The sequence below is a fragment of the Hemitrygon akajei genome, chromosome 23 (genome assembly GCF_048418815.1).
Source record: "Hemitrygon akajei chromosome 23, sHemAka1.3, whole genome shotgun sequence".
NCBI classification, from domain to species: domain Eukaryota; kingdom Metazoa; phylum Chordata; class Chondrichthyes; order Myliobatiformes; family Dasyatidae; genus Hemitrygon; species Hemitrygon akajei.
Window position 1 is genome coordinate 43973064 of NC_133146.1, and position 20520 is coordinate 43993583.

At 36.9% G+C, this 20520-nt stretch overlaps 1 protein-coding gene across 4 annotated transcripts in view; it reads left to right on the forward strand.

Annotated features, from left to right (window-relative positions):
* The first annotated feature begins 222 nt into the window (after positions 1-222).
* LOC140715402 (serine/threonine-protein kinase 32C) overlaps positions 223-20520 on the forward strand; it is a 269903-nt gene continuing 249605 nt past the window's right edge. For all 4 annotated transcript variants that reach the window (XM_073027533.1, XM_073027536.1, XM_073027534.1 and 1 more), the window contains exon 1: positions 223-763. In XM_073027533.1, coding sequence (XP_072883634.1) covers positions 712-763 — 52 coding nt within the window. In that variant the 5' untranslated portion in view covers positions 223-711. The remainder of the gene's footprint in view (positions 764-20520) is intronic.

A 20520-nucleotide genomic window follows, 5' to 3' on the forward strand; every position in this document is an offset into this window, starting at 1 on the left:
TTAATTTGTTCGCTCGAAACCTCGAATTCAAGCGACTGCTCCCTGCCGGCAGCGCTCTTTCCATCTCGAAAGCAGCGGCTCCGGGCTTTTGGATGATTGATTAGCAAAATAGGCAATCACTCTCCAGGGATCTGCAGAATTGCCGCCCATGCAGCCAATGGGCGCGGGGAATGGGTGGGACGGGGTGGATCACGTGGGGCAGCTACCTTGTACAATGAGCTGCCTTGGTGTGAGCGGGTGCTCACTATTCTGCCCCCGCTAGTGCAGTCAACTTGATCTTCTCTGCGATACTGCCTATCTAGCATCCTCTGCAACACAAACATTTTTTTTTTGACATCTCTCAGAGAAGGGGGCATTTTCTGAGTGGTTGCTCGAGATGTAGAGAGAAAGGGAGACAGTGAAATTGAACCTTATTCCCCGCGATGTGTCAATCGTACCAGTACAGTGGGAAGAAGCAAACGGTTCGTCGCTGTCCCGGCGCCCTGTGCTCCAGCTAGTAGTTTTCCATTCAGTCTCGCATTTCCAAGTTGAAACGTTAACGTAACCTCAAACAATATAAGAGTATACTGTTCCCCTCTCTGTTATGGCCGTAAGATAGAAGCGGCGAAGGAGATGTTAGCTTCCAAGTCCTGCGCAGCCTTCCTCGTGTTGAATCAACTAAGGAATGCCAGCGGTTCGACTCCTTCTTAAATGTATCAGAGGTGAGAGAGAATGGGAGCGAACAGTTCTTCAAAGCGGCCAGTTTTTGATGAAAAGGAGGATGGTAAGCACCAACTTGATTTTGCCGATGGATTTTTTAAAAAATGATTTTTTGGGGGTTTGTTTTCTCTGTATGTACAAAATGGTATTTCTACTGAATACAGTTTTCAATTTAAAGTACCAGTTTACTGCTCTTAAATAACTTTTGTATGCACAGGTTTAGAGGGATTTCCAGAGAAATTTGGAAAACATCTTTCCATGCTATTCCATCAAAATATATTTAAAAGCGTCTTGACTAACACGTGTGTCAGTGTATTCAACAGTGAATCCTTGAGAACAAATACAGCATTGATCAACATGAAAAATTCTGAGGCACATTCATTCATTAGAGACGGTTTGTCTGTCGTACATTTATTCAGATTTTAACCAGTTACAGAGGTTGACGTCTTATGATGTTTATGTGAAACACACCCGGTGCACCTTTATTGTTTTTTATATTGATAATACCGCATTTGGGTTTTCTTTAATGTTGCATTGTATTTTATTACTAATTCCTTTCTTTGGGTTTAGTGATCCATAATGCGAATAATGGTGTAAACTAACTCGAGAAAGGTCATTGTAGTTTAACTAAAAAATTCTAATAGCCTGCATTTTGAATAAAGTTTTCCAATGTTAATTTTCTCCATTTATGAAAAATCAATGTATTACCTTAGTTCTAGAGTTGAAATGCAATATCAGTAAAGTATTAAGTGTTTTAAAAAGTGACTGCAGATTGATTCGTTTTGAAATTATTTGTAAAAATTTCTGAAGATTTTATGATTTTAATTGAAAAATATAATCTGGATCATGTGCATATATTAGAAGACCACCACCCCAAAGCAATTAAGTAAAACATTACAATTGCCGTAGTTCTGCTCTTGCTTTACTCCGTTTTCTGAATTTTTGTCAATTGTTGCACTGCTCCTTGATGTGAATATTTTATTCTTTTTGCTCTGTTCTTTCCAAAACCTCCTATACATTGCTGGTGAAATATTAATATATTTCATCTACATCTGATTGGTGACTTGGATGAATGGGATTTCACTTTTCAAGAAAAGTTTGCAGGACTGCAGGGCTTATCCACGCTAGAGAACAAATATTTCTTTACTAGGGACACTTGGTCAAACGGAGATATCCATTAGGATACAACATGTATAAACCATTTGGTCAGCAGAGTGCACACCAATGGGACAGGTCTTCCTTGAGACATTTGTTTTGCTCATACCTGTTGCTAACTGTAATGATTGCAAAATATTAGCTAAGAGCAGTAAATACGTTTCTGCTGCCATAAATTGTTAACCCAACTCGGATAATGCATAAAACACAGCTATTTACTTTTGTATTGTAAACCTTGTGATTTGCTAATGGCCACGATTTCAACACTCTACCTTTATAATCATGATATTATATGGCAGAAGGCTTGCATGCATAATTCTTAATCTTACCCATGCATGCCAGAGTTAGTGATTTTATAGAGCAGAACAAAATTTAATCAAGGAATGTAGCAGAACAAGCTTGACAGTTGTTTGTTTAATTAGAGCATGGCTGATCTGTGCTTCATGTCCATTTACAGATCCTTCCTTTGCTTAGTTTCCTAAGAAAATTCTATTGATCACTTCTTGAAATTCACATTGACTCCCAGCATCCACTAACATCGAGGGAAGAGAGTTCAGAGTTGCATTGTCTGTGTTTGAGCGTTTTTCTTATTTTCCACCTAAACTTATAGACTCCATCTGTAATTTATAGAATTGATGTTCTGAATTCTCAAAGTAGAGTCTGTATCCTTTTTTTAATGTTCTGCTCTATTGAATTCTTTTGTCATCTTTATAAACTTTAAGTTAACCCCTCAGTGTCCTGACCACAAGGTGTACATAGCAATGCTAATCAATGTTGCTGCACAATTTAGTGGCTTTAACTTTGGGAGGGGGTTCTTCTAGTGAATATAACTTTATTTCTAAAACTAAGATATTCTGAGTTGGTCACAATCAGTATGAAAATAGGCTATTTGTCCTCACTACGTCCCCACCGTCTTGCAGGCTTCTTCCAGCTCCAGGCTGGTTGCCTTCTCTGCTTTAAATGCTGACTCTGTTTCCAATGCTCTCTCCAGCAATGTATTCCAGGTACTCGCCACTCTCAAAGAGAAACAAATCCACCTCAATTCACCTCTAGATCTTAGCCCTTACACTAACTCCATGTTCACTAACTTTATCTATCTGTGATATGAAGAAAGTTTTCTGCAGTGTGCCCGATCTATATAATTCTCAATCTTACGTACTTCAGTCATGTCCCCTCTTAATCCCTGCTTCAGGAAAACCAGACCTAGTCACTCTAGTCTCTTCTCATAGCTGAAATGCCCCAACTGGACTGACATCCTGGTGAATTTGCTTTGCGCCTTCTTCAGAGTAATCGCATCTTTCCTATGGTATGGTGACCAGAAATGCATGCAGTATTCCAGCAGAGATCTGAACCATGCTTGATGAAGTTGCACCGTAATCTCACTGCTCTTGTATTTAATATCCTGACTAATGAAGACCAATATTCCAATGCATTATTAACCATGTTTTCCACCTGGACTGCCACCAAGGAACTTGTGACTTCAATGCCATCCTTCAGTTCCTCAGTACCCCCTAAGATTCTACCACGCGTGGATAATCAGAATCAGGTTTAATATCACAGGTATATGTCATCAAATTTGTTGTTTCGCAGCAGCAGTATATTACAGTATATAACAATAGAAACTGTAAATTACAATAAGTATATAAAAATAAATATGTAGTGCAAAAAGAGATTTCTCGTTTCTAAGAAGGAAAAAAAAGACCCCTCAAATCGCCTCTAAATCTTAACTCTTACAATCGTTCTATATTCACTAATTTTATCTATCTGTGATATGAGGAAAGCTTTCTTCAGTGTGCCCTGTCTATACCCTTAATTTTACATACCTCAGTCATGCTCCTCTTCATCAGGAAAAACAGAAGAAAAATACTGAGGTGGTGTTCATGGGTTCGAAGTCCATTCAGAAATTTGACGGCAGAGGGAAAAAGTTGTTTCTGAAACATTATGTGTATCTTCAGGCTCCAGTACCTCATGTTTGAGTATCATTTTTCTTAACAAATTCCATTAACTCTTATTTACCTAGATTAACCCCATCTACCAGTTCTTAGTTAATTTCACCAACACATTGATATCATTCTGTAATCTAAGACTACCTTCCACACTGCTAGCAACTCCACCAACTTTTGTGTTATCTGCTAACTTGCTGATTGAGCTTTCTACATACTCATCAAAATCATTCACGTAGTCTATAAAAGCATGTGTCCCTGCACTGTTCTCTGTGGAACACCATTAGCGATGAGTACCAAATCTGAGGAAACAGCCCCTTGCCATCACCTTCTGTCTCCTATTACCAGGCCAGTTTAGGATTCAACTGCCTTGGATTCAATGGACCTGAATCTTTTGGACTCGTCTCCCAAAAGGGACCTCGTCAAAGGTCATGTTTAATTCCACAGCAGCTGCACTGCTGTCGTCATCACACCTTGTTGCATCTTCAAAAAAAAAAGTCAGCTTGGTCATACTCATTTCACCTTTGAAATTAAACTCTTTGGTCCATGTTTTCACCAAGTCCAAGGCCACACTTGGTGAGATCAGGAGCTGAGTGATATTGGCAAAATCCCAAATGAAGATTGAAAGGCAGGTTATTGAAGCACTTGATTACATTTTCCATCATTTTGAGAATAAACTGATTTGATAGTAATTGGAAAAATTGGACTTGCCTTGCTTTTTGTAAACAGGATTAAGTCAGCCTGATCTTCTCTTGACAAAGGCTCTCTCTGATTAGTCTCTGCCTTTCCAGGTGATCGTTAATCCTATCCCTCAGGATATTTTCCAATAGCTTGCCTATATTGGTGTTGAATACAGGTAATCTCTGTTGTCCTTGCTGAAAAGGGGGAAATCCATATTTGCCGTCCTTTATTCATCCAGTACCTCACTTGTGGTCAGCCAAAATATAAAAATTATAACCAGAGATCCAGAAATCTTTTGACTCCCATACCCAGCTTAATCTATTTATGAGTAATAAACAGGACATTATAAGAGTCATGAAGTTGACAAGGCTTTCTTTATATATAATCTTTAAAACCAAGAATCCCTGTAAAGCGCTAATTCTCTGACAACTTCCTTGTGAATTGTCTCAATTTTTGCAGTATGTTGTTTATATTATTAAAAAGATAAAGAGCTGGAACTGTAATGTTTTCCTGTTTTAAATCAAAACTTGTGGCAACATTGGTAGGACTGTGTGTAGACCTTGTAGAGGGAACTCCCTGTATGGTATTGCATAATATAGCAATCATGCAATATAGGACAAACTCAGGACAGATCTGGCAGCTAAAAATTTGGTATCCATGGGACATTGTGGACAGCCACCTAAATGTATGCCACCACAAACCATAACCTCTTGATATGGCATAGCCTTTATTTCACTATTACCATAAAGCCAAGGGATCATTCCTGATTCAATGGTGAGTTCAGAAGTTCATTCTGGAGCAGCACCAGGCATGTATGAAAATGAGGTGTCAATCCTACAAAGTTAGAACATGATATTACATGTGTGCTAAACAGCATGCAATGCATAGAAGTAAGTAACTTGATCTGTGTTTCAAATTGAAAGTGCGGTCTTGTCACATCGAGTCATGAATGGAGATGGACAGTTAATTTATTAAAGGAAGGATATCCAAGAACATCTCCATTGCCAGTGATGACAGATCCCATTATATATGTGGTAATGATGATAACAACATTGGCAGATGTGTTTATACAGAAATGCTGAGTTTATGATCATTCCAGTTTCTTCTTGAGATACCCACCATCCCCAGATCACTTTTCAACCAATTCAATTCACTTCACATGAAATCAAAAATTACTGAGGACATTGAATACAGAAAAATGCAATGGGAACACCCCATACCTCATCTCTGGTACTGAAACTGCAGTCCAGAATTGCCCATTCCTCTAGCAAATCTGTTCTAGTGAGATCTATGTGACTGACATCTACATGAGAGAGAAGAGCTACCCAGGTGTGTCCTGTTCACAAAAAGCAAGGCAAATCCAATTTTTCCAATTACTATCAAATCAGTTTATTCTCAAAATGATGGAAAATGTAATCAAGTGCTTCAAGAACCTGCCTTTCAATCTTCATTTGGGATTTTGCCGATATCACTCAGCTCCTGATCTCACCAAGTGTGGTCTTAGAATTGGTGAAAACATGGACCAAAGAGTTTAATTTCAAAGGTGAGGTGAGCATGACTGCTCCTGAGATTGAGATAGCATTAGATGTAATGAGACATCAAGGAGGTCAAGTAGAATTGAAGTCATTAAGGAGAAAAGATTCCAGAGTTTGGAGTTATAATCACACAATAAAAGATGGCATGCTTATCCCAACTACTCTCAACTGCTTGATCATTGACTTTTTTTTCATGTGACATAATAAATGATAAGTAACATTTCTGACACAAAAATGCCAGGTGATGGCCATATTCAATGAGTTATATGGTAGGTTATCAAATCCCCACCGTTGATATGAAGAATACCAGAAACTCATTTAGATCAGCTATATAAATACTATGGCTATAAAAGTGAACTTGAGGTCAGGCATCTGGCTCACAACATTTAAGGAGCTCAAACAGAAGAAAACAGGCCACGTGAATACCAATTCATTCACCACTCTAAGGTTTCATTCCATTTGGTCACTGGTGCATATTGGATGCAGTGAGTGCCATCTACAAATTGCTCTGCCATTACTCATCTAAGCAACTCTGGCAGCACTTCCTCGACCCATATCCTCTACAACAAGAAGTTATAATCACACAATGGGAGATGACATGCTTATCAAGAAGGACAAGTACAAGCACACTACCACTTGTATGTTTCTCTTCTGGTCACACAATATCCTGACTTTGAACTATGTCGCTTTTCATTTCTGTTCACTAGGTCTAAACCTGAGAACTTCATACTCACTAGTTCTGAGAAGTACCTTCAGAAGGACTGCAAGAAGAGAACTCACAATCTCTTCTGAAGGACATAATAGATATATCTAATAAACTTAAATTACCTTTGTACATTTCTTTAAAAAGGTTGAAGGACCTTTGTAATGACTTTCATCACAGAGTTAGAACCTTTCTGGGAAAGGGACAACCCAAGTTAACCATATAACCATATAAAAGTTAGAAACAAAGTTAAATTTTCTGCTGTATCAATGCAGCTTTCAACAAGAAAGAAGCAATTTTTTTAAGTAGCTCTCACAATAACCATATTGAAAATGTATTCCCAGTAGGTACACAAGTCATAGCATTCAGCTTTCTTTCATCTAAAATTGGGGACTATCATAAATTCTTCAAGTATATCAGTTGGTATCACTCTCATTTGAGTCACAGATGCACTCAAGACATTTGAGCACAAAACTTTAGGTTGATCTTTGCATTGAAGGGAATGTAGTGCTGGTGGACGTGTGGATGAACCTTAGTTGAAGGATTCTCTGTCACAATTGGAAAAAGAGTTGATAAGTTATCCCTGACATCCTGTTGAATATTTATCCCTCACTCAGGGCTGCAGTGGTGACTGAACTTAAAAAAAGTTAATTTCCTCTAAAATGAGGGAAGTTTGCGGCCTCTTCAAAAATTGTTATCCAATAATGAAAGTGATAGGTTATGGAAGCCCAGTTTCCAGAATTGTATCAAAAACATGTTTTACTAAACTGCAACTAGTTATTAAGCTTTCTTCCATTTGGTTGGCTGCATCATCCATTTCTCAAGCTCTCAATGAATTCTGAATGAGTCAACTCCCTGCTACACCATTAAATAGTTGATTAATTTTGACATATATGTTAGTTAAAGTGTAAATATACAAAATATTTTGAGTATCACAACTGATATTTTTGAATCACTGATACCTATGTTCTTTATTGAGCTTTAATTTGCAATTAAAGGAATTTACTAATTTTAATATACAGATTTAGTGAAAATCCTGCTTGTCCCACATTTTGCTATCTCTTGCAAAATATATGGTTGCTTTATTGCACCATGTGATAAACTAGCTTATTCAAGCCTGAAATCATATTGCAAAATCACAGCATTTGAGGTCACACGAGCTCTGTCCCCAGTGCTCTACAAGACATCGTTAAATGTGAAATACCCTTAGAAAGTAAGAGCATATATTTTGGATATATACCTCAAGAATGGTTGAAAAGAGATAAATATTTAATGAATATACTACTGGCGGCTGGTAAAAAGACTCTTACTAGGAAATGGTTATCACAGGAGACCCCAACCTTAAATGCATGGATGGAAATTACAATGGACATTTACAAAATGGAGAAGATAACAGCATCTGTTAATCATAAGTTGGAACAATTTGATTCATACTGGGAAAAATGGTTTAACTACATAACACGTCATAGGCTTGATTTTATTCTCACAAATCAATTAATATGTTGTAAAAAAAGATCACTCCCTACTTGTATATAGTTTGCTCCTTTCACTTGTTCCTTCTTTCCTCTCTTTTCTATAAGTGTACACCTCGGATAAATATTATGTGGAGATTTGTGGCATTTATGACTATGATATATATGTACAATATCTGAAATACATCTTACAGAAATGCTTGTTTGATGATGAACTTCAATAAAAAAAATTACAAAAAACAAACAAACTGGACAAAGTCAGTTTGAGAATAGATTTAATTTGATTATAAAATGCACATCAATGAGTGATGCTGCTAAGATTTTCTCTGGTTAATGTTCTTGGTACTAATAGAAACACCCTACCTTCTCGGACTTTACAAGTATAATATTTATAGCTTTGGAATAATAACAAAGAGAGTAAAATGCTGTTTTAAGAATTGTTAATGTTTTTGACCCTGAAGATTTGCTTAGAATAATGCATCTTTATTAAGAAAGCTTTGAGGTTTTTCAGGGCACTGACTGGTATTACAAGACAGATGGCTGATGAAATCTGTCTGCCTTTCTAGAGAACATTCCCCCAATCCTGTTAATTCCTGTCCCTTGAAAAATTCTCTTTGCATTTCATTTTTTCCCCTTTTCCTTTCACAATTTTTTTGAGCGTTGATTTCACCTCTTCAAATCCACTGTGTCTCCTTCAGCCTGCAAACTCTGGTGGTCTTTCATGATCATGCTGCCATTTCACTTTGAATGTAGCACAGATACTTCTGCACTTGAATATTCAGCAGAATATGACATATGACCCCTTTAGTCTTATGAATCAGCCCACTTCAACTATGAAAAATACGATTTGCACTTATGGTATTGCACTGACATCCTTGGGACATTCAAAAATGAGCCATGGTCCCATGAAGTAATTTTGCTGTGCAGGTTGTAAAGTACTGTATCAAATGCCTTCTCTTCTCAGTAATTTCTTTGTATTGATGATAACTTGTTACCACCCTGATTCTGTGAGTATTGAGAAGACAAGTGAGGTTAATATGAGACCCACATACTGTGCTGTTACGGTGTGCACTTGCAGGACTGGTCCCAAGTGCGGAGGAATGGCGGGCTCTGTCTGTCACAGCAGTAGTTGGCACTGACCCAACCTGGCGGAAGGCAGCCTCGGTCACAGGAAGTGCTGATAGCGATTTGACACCAGGAGCGGAGGGAGGCAGATGCCCCGTGAAGAGATGGAAACGAGAGATTCAACATGGGAATACCAACTGAGTTTTGGAGAAACGACTGAGCAATAACATGAGACAATTCATTCTTTCCACCACCACAATGACTCTGCTAAGGCATAAGTGAGAGTCTTCAAATAATCATAGATTGTGGGAAACCCATGCCAGTTACAATTAATTGAGAAGGATAATTAGAAAGCAAAGGGCTTAACAACTCTTATTAGACAAAAATTAGTAAATAGTTGTTTGAGAAACCTAGAAGTCCAACAATCTATGGCAAGTCACAGGATCCCACAGGCTCATGACATTCTACTGTGGATGAGGCATGAGATGCCTGATGGATTGAGTGGGTGTCTAGATCTTGAATTATTGCATCCCTTACACTTTCACAGGGCTTCTGCATGGAGTATGCGCTCCTGCTCTGTGCCTTCCGAAACGGCTTGAAATGTTAGCTAGGAGAGTCAGCTGACATTGGCTCACTTGTTCCTCCAATGAAATTGGAAGACTGTAGATGCAGGCTTGGTGATACCTCTCCAGTTCGGCTTATAAATGTGCCATAATATTAGAGTTCTTTGCAAGTGGGGGGGTGACTTTCCTTCTGGAGTGAAGGTAATGCAGTGTGAATCGCTTGCCATTACTGTAGTCCTGCTGATAAGTCCCACTTCTCCATAACTTTTTATCAGCAGTACTAAATCAAGGTTGATGCATAATGCCTGAGTATCCCAGCATATCGCATTCCTGATCATCAACTACTATAAAGAATGAAGCATCAGGAAAATTGAGTTAACACACAGGAAACTGAACATGTGAACAAGGAACCAGTAGGACTGGATGTTTCATAGTTGGGAACATGATGATACAAGGGCCAATTGGAAAGTATATTTAATACTGTATTTAGATGTATGATTTGTATGAGCAAAATCTGCAGTATGCTCTGATAATATAATTTTGTAAGTTGCATGTCTATATACTGTATGTATTGTTGCTAGTCTCAGTGTTTTTAGCATTTTGCTGAGCACAGAAGCTGTGCAGACCATTGTCAAAATATTTAATAACTGTATGTCTGTTTGAATGTAGTATTATACATTTTAAGTCACTATTGTGTCTGTGACGTCTTTGCAAGCTAGATGATTATTTTCTCATCATAACCTAATTGTTTCCCAACAACTGTGTTGCAAGACTGTTTAAATGTGCCTGCCTTTTATTTTTCATTTTTTAAAATCATCTCATTTTACTTCACTTTCACCATCATCTATGCTTCCAAAATTTTGAGGGAGGAATTTCTATATGACTTGAATTTGTTACAAGCTAGTTTTGTAAAGAGATTTATAACAGGCTAATTTCTCTGTTGCTGTCCTCAAGTTATTTTGTCCATTTTTCTTCCAGTTTAGTGGAAGAGGCTCAACTTGGAAAATAAATACAATGGATTTTTAGCTACTGATTAGAAAGTGGATTTAGAAGAATAGAGAGCAGGAGACATGAAAGAAGGATGAATCAGGAGAAAAAATTCAAGAACAAATCAAAATAGGAAAAAAAGTGAAGAAATTGCGATTTGTACACAATTGGCTACAGGCAGAAGGCACAATATAGATGCACGAACATAAACACATTCCAGGTGAATGCACAGAAATGAGAAGTATGGAAAATACAGGAAAGATTAATGTATTGACTCATGGAAGTGTGAGCACTGTAAGGAAACACAATTCCAAAACAGAGTTCCAGAATTATCAATAACTCAAGACAATTTAGTAAGAGCAAGAAACCAACAGAACTAAATGCAAGAGGTTTTTAGTTTCATTTTGTGTAAACACATCATTGAGGTATGGAAGAAAAAAAAGAGCATCAGAGGAAACCAATGTGATCACATGCAAATGTACAAAATCCACATGGACTGCAGTGAGGGTCAGGATTGAACCCAGGTTACTGGAGCTGTGAAGTAGCATCGATGTTCTACCTAATTGTGTAAATGTAGTTAAGGGAAGGTGGTGAGGGTTGTATTTTCCGTTGGCTATGGAAAACTTTTGTCTTTGTGTTCTGGTGGTTAAGACCAAGGAACATATGTTTATACTACTTGCGGGTAAAAGGATTGAAAATACATTTATTATCACATTATGTATGCAGTATTCAACCCTGAGATTCATCTTTCCATAGGCAACCATGAAACAAAAAGTAATGGGCCCTGTTCAAAGGACAACATTAACCCCACCCACCCCCACCCAATGCCCAAAAAACAAATTGTGCAAACGGCAACAAGAAAACACTGAATATCAACACAGTATTGGAAGAGTCCAAATTCAATTCAGCGCAGTGTTCATTATCTGCAGGTCCCTGACATCATCAAGGCAGAGAAAGACCATTCAAATGCAGAGACCTTCCCTCAGGAGCAGCGAGCGACAGGGAAAGAGAGACAGTCATATGCAGCCACCTCCCTCTAGCAGCAGAGAGCGAAAGGCTGGTAGACGGTGCTGAACATTCACTGGCCTTCCACGCTTGCCTCAATCTTTTCAGTCTTACTCGATGCCTTAATTGGCAAGATTAGTGAGAAATGAATTCAATCATGGGCACGTGCTCCGTCTCCAAGTTTCTTGGCCCCAAGAAAGCTGCTCGCCTCCTGGAACTCTCTTGGAGACAGCAAAGCACCAGATCACTCAATCAGCCCAAAAACATACCTTCAAACTGTAGATAGCAAGCTCCAACAGTACCAGAACCATATTTGAAAGAAAACATAAAATAAGTGAAAGAAACTATTTTGTGGACCATGATAACATTGTTCACTGACACCACTTTCTTAAAATGAACTATATGATTGAATAGTCTGATGTGACTGGAGAAAAAAGATCTGCACCCTTTCATCACAAGAGGAAGTTTTCTGTATATATTGGTAAATTTTGACTTCACAGGTACTGAGTAGCATGATAGCATGGTGGCTAGCAAACTGCTTTACAACACTAGTGATTGGGGCTCAATAACTGCGCCATCTGTAAGGAGTTTGTACTTGTGGCCACATGGGTTCTCTCTGGTGCTCCAGTTTCTTCCCACATCCCAAACATATACAGGTTACTGAGTTGTGGGCACGCGTGTTGGTGCCACTTGTGAGCTGCCCCCAGAACATCCTTGGATTGTTGGTCATTGATGCAGGCAATGCATTCCACTGTATGTTTTGATGTACATGTGACAAACAAAACCAATATTTAATATTTATCTTTATTTCCATTATCATTAAAAATTCTGCCAGATGATAGATTTGGTACAATGCAGCAGTCAGCCCCATGGTGTGGTCATTTCAGTTTCAATTCTTTTCATTCCATTGAATGTGATTATTTAAAGTGGGTGGGCTTTAAGCTATTGATCATTATTTTTTATATTTTGAGCTGTTTAAATAAAATATTATTAGTCTATGGTGATTGTTTGGTCTACTCCCGTAATCTTCTACAATCCTGAAAAAACAATGTAGTGGATCTCAGTTAATTGGAACACATTGGGACAGTACATTTTGGCCCAATTGAGCAGCTGTCCCAATTCGCCAAAGTTTCATGGAAATAGTTTCAAAGGTACATTTAATGTCAGATATACATACAATATACATCCTGAAATACTTTTTAAAGTATTAAATTGTTAAAAAGGTATTTAAAAAATCAAACTGAGTAATAAATCATATATTTAAATGAAATGCAGAACAAATTAGAACTACCAATAGTATTAAGTGCTATAAAACTATTAGTTCCTAGTAGTTAATGATAGAGGAGTTCATCTAGTGTATGCAGTGAACAAAATCAGCGCAAACCACCGAGTGCTGATAACGGAGTACCTCCACACATTGCTCTCGACGATTGCATCCAAATCTTCATTTAAGATCATCCGTCAATATTTTAATTCTTCATAGTTCCTAACCTGTCGAAGTCATGAAATTGTTTCATTTTCACTCCCTGCCGTATCTGGCATCTCCAAGCCTGAATGATTGAAACCACAGTGAGCCGAATAGTTCTGAATTGTCTTGCAGCTTTTTTTTGCCAGCCATTAATGTGAAAAATCAAGGTTTTTTGAACACAAACACACAACTGGCACAACTTAAAAACTGCTTACTCTAAGCATGGTGCAGCATCTAACGGCTACACAAGTGTGCAGCCAACACTAGTTAGAACCTGTTTGACAACAGTTTCCTGTCCCAATTAAGTGGTTTAGTGTCCCAAATCAGAAGAGAATCCCAGCAATTCTCTCAATTACTTTTTGTTTTAAAGAATTATCCCAAATAAGCCACTGGCTGAGTTAACTGGAATCCACTTATAAAAATAGATGCTGAAAGCTAAACTGCTATTCTTTGTCAAAATTATCAATACAGTCCTGAATTCTGTTCAGTAAAAATGCAGGAGATAGCAGAAATATCTTGTAGTTAAGGAATCAACCACAAAATCCACTGGATATGTGTGAATGTTCTGAATTATTTTAATTAGATCTAATAGTAATTCACAAAGACTATGTCATTTTAGGCACAGTCATCTTGATGGTCTGACCTGACACAATGAACTATACCTTCTAATTGCTGCAAGATCAAAAGAAAAATATTTTTACACAATTTTGGTTTAGTTGCCTGTTCATATTAACCAATGACAAAGAACTACACAAAATTCAATGGAATCACACATTTATTTGGTCTTTGAGGCTGATTCTTATAGGAAATACAGATAGAAATATAGAAACATGGAAAACCTACAGCACAATACAGGCCCTTCAGCCCACAAAGCTGTGCCGAACATGTCCTTACCTTAGAAATTACCCATAGCCCTCTATTTTTCTAAGCTCCATGTACCTATCCAGGAGTCTCTTAAAAGACCCTCTCGTTCCGCCTCCACCACTGTTGCCAGCAGCCAATTGTATGCACTCACCACTCTGTGCGTTTTTTAAAAAACAACAACTTACCCCTTGACATCTCCTTTGTACCTACTTCCAAGCACCTTAAAACTGTGCCCTCTTGTCCTAGCTATTCCTGCTCTGGGGAAAAGCCTCTGACTATCCACACGATCAATGCCTCTCATCATCTTATACACCTCTATCAGGTCACCTCTCATCCTCTGTCGCTCCAAGGAGAAAAGGCTGAGTTTACTCAACCTATTCTCATAAGGCATGCTCCCCAATCCAGGCAACATCCTTGTGAATCTCCTCTGCACCCTTTCTATGGTTTCCACATCCTTCCTGTAGTGAGGCGACCAGAACTGAGCACAGTACTCCAAGTGAGGTCTGACCAGGGTCCTATATAGCTGCAACATTACCTCTCACCTCCTAACTCCCACGATTAATGAAGGACGATTGCACCACATGCTTTCTTAATCACAGATTCAACCTGTACAGCAGCTTTGAGTGTCCTATGGACTCAGACCCTCTGATCCTCCACCCTGCCAAGAGTCTTGCCATTAATATTATATTCTGCCATCATATTTGACCTACCAAAAAGAACCACCTCACACTTATCTGGGTTGAACTCCATCTGCCACTTCTCAGCCCAGTTTTGCATTCTATCAATATCCCACTGTAACCTCTGACAGCCCTCCACACTATCCACAACACCCCCAACCTTTGTGTCATCAGCAAACTTACTAACCCATCCCTCCACTTGCTCATCCAGGTCATTTATAAAAATCACAAAGAGTAGGTGTCCCAGAACAGATCCCTGAGGCACACCACTGGTCACCAATCTCCATGCAGAACATGACCCGTCTACAACCACTCTTTGCCTTCTGTGGGCAAGCCAGTTCTGGATCCACAAAGCAAGGTCCCCTTGGATCCCATGCCTCCTTACTTTCTCAATAAGCCTTGCATGAGGTACCTTATCAAATGATATTATGCATCTTTGTTTTCTGTTAACTTTCTAAGTTTGATATTGAAGCAAATCACTTTATATCTAATTCACTTAACCTGAACTTAGAAATACTTCATATGGATATCAGTCACCACATTTGGATTCTATTCCTATCAACCTGTTCCCATTCACACCCAAAGCAGTTGACACTGGTCATAAGCAAACCAATAATCTGCTTGTATAATCTTCTGTTTTAAAAGTAAAGTCTATAACAACTCACTGCCTCTCTATTTCTGCATGAAAATGTATAAACGTGATAATGGTAGTGGAATTCATGTGTTAAATATTGAAAATGGAAACAGCTGCAAATATGTTTGCAATAATATACAACCAATATGAGATGGTCTAAATGTTCTTACACTAATTTTATTTTCTAAAGGCCCTTGACATTTTAACCTTTCGTATATTCCTCACAGGTATCATCTGCTGTTGTTGCCTGATGCTCTGGGACTGGCTCCCATATTATGCATTTAAGTTGATTTGTGGACTCTTTATTTTGGAACCAAATTGGATGAAGGCAAATTTGCAAACCATGCCAAGCTGTTTCATTTCCAAGTTTTCAAATGATACAAGATTAAATGGAAATGTGAAAGTGACTGTGTAATACAATCCCACCATCGTGTGCAGTATTCTCTTTAACATTAACATTCTTCTTGAAGACCTCTAATAGTCAATGCACAATGTTTTGATGGCTAACTGAATGTTGGTACAGTCTTTTATTGATTCTAATATGGCTATCATTCTATTATGGATTTATTGACTACCCATAAGAAAATGAATCACAGAGTTGTATATGGTGACATAAGTGTAGTAGGAGAATAAATTTGCTTTGAACTTTGAATGTGGAGTGTTCTCCTGCATGCTGTAGGCTTTTATTGCAATCTTCTGGTCCCAGGTATTTTATTGGAGAATTTGAGGCATTGATCGTGTGGATAGTCAGAGGTTTTTCCCCAGGGCTGGAATGGCTGCCACAAGAGGGCACAGGTTTAAGGTGCTTGGGAGTAGGAACAGAGGAGATGTCAGGGGTAAGTTTTTTATGCAGAGAGTGGTGAGTGCGTGGCTGCCAGCAACAGTGGTGGAGGCGGATACGATAGGGTCTTTTAAGAGACTTTTGGATAGGTACATGGAGCTTAGAAAAATAGAGGGCTATGGGTAACCCTAGTAATTTCTAAGGTAGGGACGTGTTCAGCACAACTTTGTGGGCTGAAGGGCCTGTATTGTGCTGTAGATTTTCTCTGTTTCTATGTTTAATATTGCACACAAGCATATTTAGTAAAATATTTTTTTCTGCTGAAAATGATTTAATAAGAGAAAATGCTGGAAATACATAGGTATCCATGGGACAGGAAATAGATTAATGTTTCACACCAATTAATTTATTTTTGTGTTACTTGAGTGTCATGGCTGTACAAATGCATCATTCTGCATTGAATCCAACAAAATTTAAGATGATCTTTCTTTTATATTACTTAACGGGTACTCCAAAAATCATGACTCCTGGATCACAACCCAAAAGACATAAAACAATTATCCAAAAATAAATCAGAAAATCGTAGTATACCTTTAGTCTTCCAAGCTGAATAAGCTTGGTCCATAATAGAGGGATGAAAAAAGAAATTGGATACAATAGGAATTGTTAAAACAAATTGATTCAACCCAAAAAATTTCCGAAATTGAAACCATATACGTAAAGTGTGTTTAACTATAGGATTGTCAATTCGTTTATGCAATTTAGAAAGAGCAAAGGGAAGAGAAGTCCCTAAAACAGAACCCAATGAAAATCCTTGTACAGATTTGGTTTCCAGATTTACCCAATGAGGGCTAGGAGATAAATCCAAATCCCTCAACTAACAATTCAAATATCGAATATTAATTGCCCAATAATAAAATCTAAAGTTAGGCAATGCCAATCCACCTTCCTTCTTTGACTTCTGTAAATATCTTTTACCTGATCTAAGATTTTTATTCTGCCATATATATGAGGAAATTTTTGAATCAACATTGTCAAAAAAGGATTTCGGAATAAAAATTGGTACCGCTTGAAATATATATATAAGAACTTGGGTAAAATAATCATCTTAATAGCATTAATCTGACCTATCAGAGATAAAGACAATGGTGACCATTTAGTAAACAAACATTTAATCTGATCAATTAAGGGTAAAAAATTAACCTTGACTAACTCCATGATTTTTGGTAATTTTAATCCCTAAGTATATATTAAAAAAAAAGTCATTAACTAATTTAAAAGGTAAATTTCCATAAATTGGAACCTGCCTATTTAAGGGGAACAGTTCACTCTTATTAAGATTCAATTTATATCTGGAAAAATTACTAAACTAAGCCAATAATGATATAACTGCAGGAATGGATTTCTCAGGATCAGAAATGTATAATAACAAGTCATCTGCGTATAATGATAACTTATGTATATCCATCCCGCGAGTAATGCCAAAAATGTTAGGTGATTCTCTAATAGCAATTGCGGAAGGTTCCAGAGCAATATCAAATAATAATGGACTAAGGACAGCCTTGCCTGGTACCCCAAAATAAATGAAAAAAGGGAGATCTTTGATTGTTAGTAAAAACCGAGGCTACTGGAGTATGATATATCAATTTAATCCAGGATATAAATGTCGGACTAAAATTAAACTTCTCAAGCACAGTAAATAAATATGGCCATTCAACTCTATTAAATGCTTTCTCCGCATCTAATGAAATGACACATTCTGTGGTGCTGCGTGAAGGAGTATAAACAATATTCAATAATCTCCTAATATTGAAAAAAGAATAGCGATTTTTAATAAAACCAGTTTGATCCTCCGAGATAATTTGAGGTAATACCTTCTCCAGCCTGGTCGCCAGTAACTTGGAAAAGATCTTGGAATCTACATTCAATAGGGATATTGGTCGATAGGATGCACAGTCAGTAGGGTCTTTATCTTTTTTCAATATTAAAGAAATGGAAGCTCTATAAAAAGATTGTGGTAATTTACCTGGTCTAATTGCTTCTTCAAAAACCTTGCATAACCAAGGAGAAAGAGTAGAGGAAAAAAACTTTAAAAATTCCACTGTATACCCATCTGGAACTGGTGCTTTCCCAGAATTCATAGAGGAAATAACACCTTTGATTTCTGCATCCGTAATAGGAGTTTCTAATATTAGAAGTTCTTCTGATGATAATTTTGGAAAATTAAATTTCCCTAAAAAATCATGCATGGTATTATGATCATGAGGAAATTCAGAATGATAGAGGGAGGTATAAAAATCTTGAAAAGATTTGTTTATCTCATCATGATTAACTGTCAGTTCACCATTTTGTTGACGAATCTTAATAATTTGACATTTAACCGAAGCATTCTTCAATTGGTTAGCTAACAGTTTACCTGATTTATCTCTATGTATATAAAAATCACTTCTGGTTTTCATTAATTGATTTTCAATCGAAGATGTAAGTAATAAACTGTGTTCCATTTGAAGCTCAACCCTTTGTTTGTAAAGCTCCTTACTAGGAGCAATCAAATATTTCTTGTCAATTTCGTTAATCTTATCAACCAATAAAAGAGTTTCCTTCTTAATACGTTTTCTCAAACCAACAGAATAGGAGATAATCTGTCCACGTATATATGCTTTAAAAGTGTCCCAAAGTGTTCCGCAGGAAATTTCATCCGTGGAATTAGTTGAAAAAAAAATCAATCTGTTCCTTCATAAATTTAATGAAATCCGGATCTTGCAGTAAGGTAGAATCAAATCGCCATTACTTAGTATTAGAAGCTGTGTCCATTAATTTAATAGAAAGTTTCATTGGAGCATGATCAGAGATGGCTGTAATGTCATAATTACAACCAATTACAGATAGAATAAAATGAGAGTCAATGAAAAAGTAGTCAATTCTCGAGTAAGAATGATAGACATGTGAGAAAAATGAAAACTCTTTGCCTAGATCTCATTTTTTTTAGGTATTTACAGATTAGGAATTTTTTAAACACTATACTTCCTACCTTTCCAAATCTTGATTCTTCGGGTATTTTGGAGAAATTGTTAGAACTAAATCCTTTTCAGAAAGGTGTAATATCAAATGTTTACAATATAATTATGAAAATACGTTCAGAGGCCTTTTATAAGATTAAAAATGATTGGGAAAGAGAACTTAACTTTACTATCCCTATTGAGAATTGAGATAAAATTCTTCAATTAGTTAATTTATCCTCTATATGTGCTAAACATTCAGTGATACAGTTTAAAGTTGTGCACCGGGCTCATATGTCCAAGGATAAATTGGCTCGTTTTTATTCCCATATAAATCCTGTATGTGACAGATGTCATTCTGAGATAGCTTCTTTAACTTGTATGTTTTGGTCATGTCCACCTTTGAAAAAATATTGGAAAGACATTTTCGATATTATTTCCACGGTATTGAACATTGATTTACAACCTCATCCTATTACTGCAATCTTTGGTTTACCAATGATGGAGTCAATTCATTTATCTTCTTCTGCTTGTCAGATGATTGCATTTCTTACATTAATGGCTAGAAGATCTATTTTGTTGAATTGGAAAGAAATTAATCCCCCTACCATATTTCATTGGTTTTCTCAAACTATGTTATGTCTAAATTTGGAAAAAATTAGAAGTGTCATATATGACCCTTCTATTAAATTTGAAAAGACTTGGAAGCCATTTATTCAATATTTTCTCATGATGTAATTTGACCCTGTTCCAATCCTATTTGTTTTTCCGATTTTGATTTTTTATATATATATATGTTGAGAGGATCGGAGTTGGGACACTGATGATTCTTTGTCCTTTTTATAGATACATAAACTGCCCATTTTTTTCCTTTTTTCCTTTTTTTTCTTTATTATTTAGTGGTTAGTTTGTTAGATTAGTTTTTCTTAGGGTAATATTTTTTCTCTTTTTCTCTTTTCTGTTTTTTCCCAACATGATATACCTAGTTTTTTTTTCTGTTTTGTTTATATGATATCTCTATCATTCATGATTTGGGAAGACTTAACTATATTGTACTTATTGCTTGTGTATCCTTTTATGTTCATTTTAATTTTGTAATCCCAATTTTGTAATCTTATTATGTTGATATTAATAAAAAGATTGAAAAAGAAAAGAATGGATCACAACCAAATTTCAAATAGACAGAATGAAGCACAGAAAAATTCACCTTCCCTTTAATGCATTATTACTGAGACAGTTTGAGACAACTTAGCAAAACCCTGGATTTCTTTTTAGCTTTAAATGATTTG